This window comes from Salvia splendens, chromosome 1 (assembly GCF_004379255.2).
Source record: "Salvia splendens isolate huo1 chromosome 1, SspV2, whole genome shotgun sequence".
NCBI classification, from domain to species: domain Eukaryota; kingdom Viridiplantae; phylum Streptophyta; class Magnoliopsida; order Lamiales; family Lamiaceae; genus Salvia; species Salvia splendens.
Genome location: NC_056032.1, coordinates 33,117,425 through 33,128,217, shown reverse-complemented (window position 1 = coordinate 33,128,217; position 10,793 = coordinate 33,117,425). Strand labels below are relative to the sequence as shown.

Here is a 10,793-nt window from a genome sequence, read left to right as displayed (position 1 = left end):
ATGCGTGCCATCGGGCGCGCCATCGTCCGCGTCGCCCACAATGTCGCCCGATGGCCTATCGGGCGCGCTTCTACCGCGGACGAAGCATAGGGCGTGGGCTTAGGGCGTCGCATCATCCGGGCACGCACAATAGTGCCCGATGGCCCGAGAACGATGGCACGCATCGGGCGCGCCTTCGAGCGCCCCATTGTGGATGCTCTAAGATTCACCAAAGCTTTCACTATTTAGTTGCCGCTGCACTTCCTCTCCTTTACTTATATACACAAATTTAGAAATACTCACCAAAATAAACATACCTTCAAATCTTCACCATTTAAATATATACTCCCTCCGTCCTCCAAATATTGTCCCACTTTGATCCGTCACGGGTTTTAAGAAATTTAATGAAAAGTGAGTTGAAAAAGTTAGTTGAATGTGAGTCTTACTTTTATATATTAATTTTATAATAAAATATGATGAGGAATGAGTTAGTGAAATATGGAATGAACGGAAATGGAAAATTGAAATGGAATAAATTTTGTGGGACAGACGGATATGGAAAAATGTGACAGATTTTCAATCGAGGGACTAAGTAGCAATTCAGTCCATTAGGTAAAGAACTATCCTTAGTCGGACAATTTTTTGTTCAATTTAATACTCCATATGTGTTTCATAATCTACCTGGAAAATTCAGTACTTTCACATGCTCCTTTCGTCCCTGAAAGTTTGTCCTATTTTTTTTATTTCCGTTCGTTCCACATAATTTGTCTTATTTCACTTTTTACTATTTTTTATAGTGAAATTTATATTCCACTAACTCGTTCATATTCACATTTTATTATAAAATTAATATATAAAAGTAGGACATACATTCCACTAACCTTTTCAACTTACTTTTCATTATATTTCTTAAAACTCGTATCGAGTCAAAGTGAGACAAAATTTGGAGGAGAGGAAGTATTAGGCATCTGGACCTCTTTCTCTTAATAATGGAGAAACCCGACCCAAGCAATAATACATCATCAAATCGACAATAATTTATTTTGTGATTGACATCATACATCATCAAATCGACAATAATTTATTTTGTGATTGACACCAATATATTCAAGTTCACCAAATACTACTAATCTCTACTAGTAGTATTTAATCAGGACTTCCTCCGTCCGCAAATATGAGTCTTATTTTTCATTTTAGTTCGTCCGTAAATAAGAGTTTCGGTTCACTATTATCATAAATGGTAATAGGGGTTCCACCTTTCACTAACTCATTCTACTCACATTTTATTTAAAACTAATATATACAAGTGGGACTTCTATTCCACTAACTTTTTTTCATCCATTTTTCTTAACATTTCATAAAACACGTGTCACTAAGAAATGAGACTCTTAATAGTGGACGGAGGAGTACATGAGCACCAATTAGCAATTCTGGAATTACAAATGCAATTACTATATAACAACCCTGTAACTGGTCATAATTAATTAAATTGTAATGTTGCCGCCACTTTTATCATTTTTCGTATTTCATGAAATTAATGTGTACATAACATATGGTGACATAATATGAACGACTGTTGTCCAAATCTAAAATCTTAGTACTAGTACTCCTTATTTTAATAACTGCTACATACCAAAATGACCTCAAAGTGGATTTTGGTCATCTTATTAGTGGACTTACAAAATTTTAAAATTGTTGGAAATTTATGGATGGAAGTACTGAAAACTATGTATTCTCCCTTTCAACCAAATAAAGTGTGGTATACACTATACATATGCATATTGTAATATATATCCAATAATACCATACTGCACATTTTTTAAGAAAAATCAATATCTCATGGAATTTAATCCACAAAATTTATAAATCAATCTGTATTCACAATCTCTCTGATATTAATATTGTCTGTATCCATACATGAGCATGATAAACAAAAAAAATATTCAAAAAATATAGACCCCACTTAAGCTTCTCCTACCACTCCTCATAACTTAAAACCTTCCATTGATTGAACTTAAACTTACCTCCTTCCTTCCTTCCCTCTCTCTGTCTCTATGGTAAAGAAAAACAAATTTCCGTTTCTGTTCAAAGGCACCACCGCCTCCGCCGTGACCTCGCCGTGGCCATGCTCCAACAGCCCTAAGACTCTCTCCTTCCGCGCCAACGCCGATACAAACCTCTACAAAACCATCAACTCCGCCTATCTCGACGACAACGCCACCCCGGACTCCTTCTTCAGCATCCGCCGCGACGAATTTCCCGACGAATCCGCCGTGATCGGAGGCCTCCGATCCGATCGCCTCTTCTTCGATCCAGGCGAGACGAGCTCGATCCTGGAGGAGGCGGCGAAGGCGGAGGCGTTCCCCTACGGCGACGGCGTGAGAGTGATGGCGATGGATTCGAACGATCCGTTCCTCGATTTCAGATCTTCGATGGCGGAGATGGTGGAGGCGCACGGCCTCAAGAGCTGGGGATGCCTCGAGGAGCTGCTGACGTGTTACCTCAGATTCAACGAGAAAGACAATCACGGCTACATCGTCGGAGCATTCGTCGATTTGCTGATTCACCTCTCTCTCCGGGAGGCGTCGGAGTCGGAGCGAATCGACGACCAATGCTCCGCGCATTACTCCTTCACGTCGCCTCTCTCCTTCTCTTCCTCCACCGCCACGTATTCGTCGATCAGTCCTGGTTTGTCTACGCTGGAAAACGACGACGAAGTCTCCGCCCCCGACGCCTCATCGGAATGTTTTTCCGATCAGAATTTAGTCACGCGTAGCGTGTCAAGTTAGTTTTAGTTTTAGTTTTAGTTTTAGAGAGAGGGAGAGATTGCAAACCCTCAAGATTACACGACTGTGTTTAATGTAATACTAGTATTTATTAATTTCTGAAATTGAGATTAAGATCTTCTGCAATTTGCATTGGATGATTTGAAGTCCAATTTCAATGAACGGAAATTTATCGTTTTAAAATATGGCGAAATAATTAATTACGCAACCACACAAGATTGTTTGGTAATTACACAAAACATCTTGGAAACTATAATGTAAATTGTGAGACATAGATAGAAGAATAGGGAGATTGAATATAGTAAAATCTCATGAGTTTCAAAATTGGCAAGTAAGTATCATTGGAAATGGCATTGTGAAATAGTGTGAACTACATTTAAAATCTGTAACTTTTTCGTTTGTGACACTGCAAGTCCCTAACAAAAAAAATATCGCCAGACGACCCTAACCTTAAAACATAATCACATATCGTATATTTGTAGCCATTTTCGGACCAAAATGCCCGAATGCCTTTAAGGGAGTTTTAGTCAAATGGCCACCAACTTGTACACCTACTCTGCACAGACCTATACTAACTTGCAGACCTACCCAGACTTACAGACCTATACTGAGCTTGTATTTAAGCCTCTGTCCTGTGGCCATCTTTTCCCTAGTCCAGCAGTTTAACTGAGGATCGAAAGAAGCTACCAAGATTTTAATGATAAGGAAAATTAATTCGAAGTACACTAACGACCAAAGGGGGCAACGACTAGAAGTGGCACAACATCTAACTGTAAGGAAGTAACTTCGAATCACAGTGAAAATAACTAGAAATCCATCCACCGTTAACATACTGTGATCTTGTTCTCAACTGATTTTCTGGTTGTAGATAGTATATATTTTCATATCAATCTTTCATCAGATTTTATTTTATTTTTCTAAAGTTCTTTTGTTCAAATATAGAAAAATCCAGTTCAGGATCTCGGGCATCCCAAGTTTCTTTATCAACATCGATGACCTCCGGTACATGTCTATATAGTCGCGGTGGCAATGGCGGTGGTGGTGGTGCAGGATCATTTTTACGCCGAGACGAATTACGCGAGGAGGATGCGCCTGAGGACCCAGCTCGCTTCCGCTTTGGCGCTATTCATGCAAGAGACTTCAACGAGGGAGGGTTTACAGAGAGTGAGTGTTTAGGCGGGTGTGGGAGTGAAGTGTGGAATGAAGTTGTGAATTGTTTGAAATTTTGTAAAGTTTCAAACGGAGTGTATATGTGCATCGGAATAGGTAGAGGTGAAGAATACGAAAGGATGCTGCAAAAATATGTCAAATCCTCTACCATCACATATGTCAGGAACATTGTGTGAACAATAGATGTCGTGCAGCATGCTGTCAGCATTCTTACTGAGATGACCAGAATGCTCTTGTAGGGCTTAAGGGTATTTTTGTCAGAAAAAACAAAATATGTGATTATTTTTAAGGTCAGGGTTGTCTGGCTATTTTTTTTTGTTAGTGACCTGCAGTGTTACAAACGGAAAAGTTAGGGACTTTTGAGGTAGTTCACTCTATGAAATAAATCATGAAACATGATTAAATTCTTGTCTCGTCGCACACATTTTAAAATACATGAAGAAAAAATCGTGAGAGTGAAAATTTTCAATTATATATTATATCCTTCCCTTTTTCGGTGAATTACGCAATCAATGACGCGGAAGTTAATGTCAAACATGTGGATAAAATGGCATTGGGTAAAACAATATTGTGTAATTAAGTTTGAAACGACATTTTCTCTACTTGTTTTATGCTAGCTGCCACATCAACGTGTAATTTGCCAGAAAATAGAAGAATGAGATGATTGCGATAAAAATCATCTCTCGTGACTTGTTTTTAATGTTTTAAAAAGTGTGGGACAAACAAGAATTTAACCATCTTTCATGATTTATTTGACAATTTACCCATTAGAAATTGAAGTGGTCCTCTCTTCAAATTGAGATTGTATCTCGGGCCATTATCTATTGTCAACCAGCAATTTGAGATGCCAAATATCCAAAATTATTATTGGAAAAAAATAGATTCAGTTGTATGTTTCTATATGTAAACTAGGGAACCCAGAAATGAGGTCATACCATAAAATGGAAACCAACAAAGAGACCAGCTGACGTCCTTTTTACAAACTTGTTTTCTTTAGCTAAGATGACATTATTTATTTGCATTTCGTTTTGTTTCCCTTTTCCGGTTAGTTCGGAACTCGTATGATTGCATTAGTTTTTATTTTGTTTGTAGAGATCAGATCACTCAGGTTCACTAATTATTGGGACCTCTTTTTGTTAATGGATCAACACCGAGATGGCTAATCTCAGTAAAGAACAAGCCAATTACAAGATATTTGTTACAATTAGAATCGTATGCTACGAGTACAAGATTATAGTAAACCCTAGCCTATATAGGATCTGGAACCGATCGAATATCTCGAGCTATACACTGTGAATCTCCTGCACACTGAATACACAAGTTAGTAACACAATATCCAAGATCCTTACGGATCTAAACAACAAATGAAAGACAAGAACAAAATAGGACAGAAGATTTAGGATATGGCTCAGGTCGCACACACGACTGCACAGGGCTAAGGACCTCCTCAATCTTCTCCAACAAATCACAAGGGAGCACAGTGAAACAATCAAACCCTAAAACCTAAGGTTACATATTACTACAACACAGTAGCCGCCACCTCACACATCAAATGACTCACACCACAGCCACAAGGCTTCAAGAACACACAAATCCCATGGATCTAAGAAATCAACCGAAGATCTTCCACCAAACAGCCAGAATCGAACTCAACCGTTCGAAACCAAAGAGATCTCTTAATCAACACAGGAGTTGAGAGATGCACACTCGATTCTCACTAAAACAAAGAAGGAGTCACCGGAGAAGAAAGATCGGAAGCCATTTCAGAGAGAGATAAAGAGAAAGTTCTAAAGAGAAGCCGGAGAGAAAGCATGTAGAGAGAGATAGGCAAGTGAATAGACTGGGGAGTCAAGTATAACTCAACAAACAAACACACCCTAGATCCAACGGCTCATTGTCATGATCCGCGTGAGATAGCATACGTGGCAGCCATCGGAACGTCCATTTAAGTATTGAGCCAAATCCGGATTGGGTCACCAATAAACATAAACGGGCCATCAATTAAAATCAGCCCAGCTAATTTAAATAATAAGTCCAAATTGAAGTCCACAATTATTTCACATTGTTAAACAATTTTCCAAAAGGAAAAATGGGTTTTGATGGATTGGGAGGGAATGTTGCCGTCGAGTTTCGGTGGTCCTTATTTATCTTGCACCACTTAAATAAAAATGACAAAAACAAATTCAAATTTTGATACACAACTGAGATCAGATCTATACTGCAAATGCAATAAATATTTTTGTTGGTTTCTCGTTTTTGAATTATATTCATGTGAATATGTATTCAAATTTTATATACATAATTTAACATTACATTCTAAACAGTAAGCCCTAATAAAATCACTCCTGAGTTATATGTTGCTGAGATACCGGTCATATGTTACAGTATGGTTTAGATTAATTTACCCCGAGTTTGTTATTTCTCACCAATGAAAAAATTTCCATAAATAATATTATGATACGGATTTTTTTCGTAATTTCTGGACAACAATTTTGAGAGCTTCAAGTTTTTCAATCTTTGAAGATGGTTTTTCTTGAAGCACACCCTTCAAAATTGTTCTTCAATCTATTAAAATAACATGAATTTTTTCATCCGTGGGAAAAAATAAACCCGGGTAAAGTTTGTGATATTATTTGTCAATTTTAAAGTTCGTGGGAAAAACCTAATTTTTTGAAAGTTTCATGACATTAGATGTCAATATCCCTAAAATATAGTTGATGTATTTGTCTTTTTCCTTGTAGTGGTCGAGCTTTGGAGGTATATGATCAAAATATGACAAATTTTTATCTTAGGGACAAAAGGTGATTCGCTCACCCCAGGCGCCCCCATAACCCGGCCCGACATCGCTATGGAGGGGTTCAAACACGGTACCTCAGCGGCCCATTAGGTGGGAGGAACTTACACTGGTAACCAGCACACAAGGAGCCACCACAGTGGTGAAACTCCCACACTGCGGCTGCCAGCATTCGATCCTGTCTGCTTAGGGACAATCTACCACCCAGGAACCAACTGAGTTAAGCCCGTGCGGGCATGACAAATTTTTATCTTCTTATTATATATGGAGTAGTGAACTTCTAATTTCACTCAACACGAAACAAAATCAATATACATAGATTAAATGACTCATAGATAACATGATTTAAAAAAAAAGAAATTGTGTCAGGAGAGAAGCTCGAAGATAGCATTTTTAGGATGATTCCAAAACTACGAACTAAATAAAATTAAAATATGCCAACTTAAGATAGGATTGTATGGTAATAGTATTATATTACAAGTTGAGGCAAAATTAGAGCTGAATTTTCATGGAAACATACCAGCACAAAATGCTCCACTTTTTATGCTGTTTTTCCTAAAATCTAGTGATCAGAACACTTTAAAAAATCCAACATATTTTTTTTAGTTTATTACTAGTAAACAGGAGTACTACATTTTAAATTATCAATTTTCAAATTCTTTTTGGCATATTTGGAAACAAGGCATCAATCTCCGAGCTTAAGATTCTTGTCTGAGAGCCGAACTTTCTAAACCCTTGTGCTTCTGCAACTCATTTAATAAAATAAATATTTAGCTGTTTTTTTTTTGCGTATTACAGAGCAATCAAGTATATATAGTTTCAGTAGGAAATTCTCACTTCATTGGTCTACATTTTTATTTAATTTTTTCTGCTCTGATCTTTATCATATATTTTTCAATTTCTCCGCAGTACTGCGATTAAGAAAAAAGTTTATGAAACTCATTATCACATACATAAAGAGCATCTGCAACGGTGGACGGACGGCGTCCGTTCGTCCGTGCCAGCGGCACGGAAGACCTCGTCCGCCGCTGCGCTCGCGCCGCTGGCACGGCGCTGCTCGATGCATCGAGCACGTCCGTGCCAGCGAGCAGATGACGTGTCGTGCTGTGATTGGGCAACGGCATAGCCGTTGCCTTTGAATTATTATTATTTTTTTAAAAAAATCGATTTTTAATTAAAAAAAGCCGAATAAAAAAAAAATTCCACTTCCCAAAGAAAATATATCCGTTTTTACCGTTTTCTACCCACTTTTTATTATTTTATTATTTTTTTCCCTCAAAAATACACATTTTCATCTATAAATACCCCAACTTTCACACCCAATAATTCACGCCACACTACACAATTCTCATCTACATTCTCTCATTTCCATTCTCATCTACATTTTCTCATCTTCATTCTCAATCTTTCTTCCACACATACAACATAACAATGTCCGGCCAAGACGATCACCCTCCGGGCTCCCACGGTTGGAACCCCGATTGGTTCGGTTCACAACCGTTTCCTAGTCCGGAAACGGAATATTCGGCCTCTCCTCAAACCCAAAGTTCGGGCGTTCCGGGTGGCTACCGGTCATACCCAATCGACGACCAAGATGCCCCCGAAGGGCGATACGGGTGGACACCCGAGCCTAGAGCGAGGTCGACCGCCCCTCCCAAACTCCGACTCCTCCTACTCGCGGTGTCCGCACACAGTACTCGCCGGCGGATATGGAGCAATTGTTCAAGGCGTATTTGTCAATCTCCGAAGATCCGGAGGTTGGAACGAACCAATCCGGCGATCACTTTTGGTGGTGCATCTGTCGTCGGTACAATGAAAACCGACCGGAGGGAATAATAGAGCGCAACGAGAGTATGGTGCGCAACGCCATCTACAGAGCCAACGAAGAAATTAGCAAGTTCCAGGAGTATTACCTCCAGGAAGGCGGTCGGCGAGGAGCGGCTGGAGCGAGGTCGACGTCATCTCTGCCGCGATGAACACCTACCAATCCATGAACTACAAGGCGTTCAAGTACCTCAACATTTGGCAGGAGACGCGGTCGCATCCGAAGTATAGGGGAGGAGTAACATCCTCCTCTAGCGGCTCCTTCAAACGGTCAAGGTCGGTATCTCTATCCGACGCCGGCTCCGAAGACGTGGTAGCCAACTCGCCGGAGCTAACTTGGGTAGCCCCGACGCCAGCCCGAGCGGTTCTCAACGCTGACCGCAAGGAAGGAAGAAGGTGGCGGCCAACCGCCGTCGCGCTGCGACTCCATCCGGCGATGCTCCCGAACCCACTCCCGTTCTCGTGCCCTATGCGCCACCTCCACCCCCCACCAATTCGTTGTGGGGGATTTTGGCCCAACTCAATATGGCCGATAGGTCAACTATGACCCCCTCGCAACTTCGATTGCACGCGGCCATGATATTGGGTCTCCAAAAATAATTGGGGGTAGTGCCGCCGGATGAATAGTCTTCCACGTGGATATTTTTAGCTTTAATTATGTAATTTTTAATTTTTAGTATTTTAATTATGTAATTTTTAATTTTTAGGATTTTAATTATGTAATTTTTAATTTTTAGGATTTTAATTATGTCTTTTTTATTTTATTTGTAATTTGTAATATTATTTTGGTTTTTTTAATGAATTTTAATATTATGGAAATGTTTTTATTTAAATTGAATAATAGAATGGTGGGACCCTTGTGCTCGTCCTTGCGGAAGAGCACAGTTGTGGGTGTTGTGCTCTTGCCTAGGAGCAGGCAGGAATAGTGGCGTCGGGCCCACAACCGTGCTCGTTGGCAAGAGCACGATTGTGGGTGCTCTAAAGTTGATCGTGTGAGATGTGTATTACTATATTATATACTCCATCTTTTAATTTTCTTTATTATTAGGGCATCAGCAGTGGGGCCCCCTAAGGCGCGCCCTAAAGCCAGCCCTATGCACCGCCACGTCAGCATTTTATCCTTCTACCTTTTCACCTGCAGTGGGGTGCCCTATAGGTTTTACTATTGTTTTGTTAATTAGTTTAAATGTTTTCAAATATAATAATGCAAACTAATTACAAAAACACAACGATTAACTAAAAACGGCAAATACTACATTGAGTAAAAAATTACACGAGTTAGAAATAAAAAAAAGTTGAGGTCAGACAGACCCTACGAATCCGTACTGAATTCGGGATCGTACTGCGTGTCGGGGTCGAACGACCGATATTCTTCAGGTTGTGTACCCGGCCAACATGCACCACCTCCAAACATCGGACTATTGGGACTTGAGTAATCACCGAAATCCATTTTCTAGTGTAAATTGCGAGTGAAAATGCGAATGAAAATGTTACAAATGAAGGTGGGGTAGGGGTATTTATATAAATGAATTTTTCGAATTTTAAAAATAAAAAAACAAAAATAAAAACGCGTTGCATCGTCCGCGTCGCCCACAGTGGGCGAACGATGGCGCGGACGATGCCCTATCGTCCGCGCTTCCTCCGCGGACTATCTGTCGGGCGAGGACGACGCATCGTCCATCGTCCGCGCACCCACAGTGGCGGACGATGGCACGCCCGAGGCATCGGGCGGCCTATCGTCCGCCCCACTGTGGATGCCCTTAGTGATAATATTAACGGAAGTATTTTTTTTCTAGAGAGTCTTGGGATGAATTTTGAGAAAGATTTCAAATTAACACGATTGTAACCAAATACGAGTAAAAAAATTATCTACAATAATTAATTTAGTAGTATAAGATTTCATTCCATATAGTTGTGGTATAGTATAGTATATAGTACGTACTTTCTCCGTCCGTAAAAAATAGTCTCATTTGTGAACGACACATATTTTAATGAAAAATTAGTTAAGTAAGAGATGGAGGGAAAAAGTAGGTAAACAAGAGAGAGTGGAAAAGGAGTAGGAGTAGGTAAAATATGAAAGGGAGGAGAAAAAGTGGAAGCATGAGAAAGAAATTTTCTATTTTAGAAATGAGACTGTTTTTTTGGATATCTCATAATGGTCAAATATGATTATTTTTTATCGAGGTAGATAGTAGAGTATAATTTTCACCTTGTTTGGAGATATAGTGGTGCAACCAACA

At 39.6% G+C, this 10,793-nt stretch overlaps 1 protein-coding gene across 1 annotated transcript; it reads left to right on the top strand.

Annotated features, from left to right (window-relative positions):
- Positions 1–1,860: 1,860 nt before the first annotated feature.
- LOC121798584 (transcription repressor OFP13-like) lies at positions 1,861–2,883 on the top strand. The gene has a single exon (XM_042197661.1). The coding sequence runs from the start codon at positions 2,034–2,036 to the stop codon at positions 2,766–2,768; it is 735 nt and encodes a 244-aa protein (XP_042053595.1). The 5' UTR covers positions 1,861–2,033; the 3' UTR covers positions 2,769–2,883.
- The last annotated feature ends 7,910 nt before the right edge of the window (positions 2,884–10,793 follow it).

Excerpts from the sequence above, each read along its gene's own strand:
- LOC121798584 (XM_042197661.1), top strand. The coding sequence starts at position 2,034 with ATGGTAAAGAAAAACAAATTTCCGTTTCTGTTCAAAGGCACCACCGCC.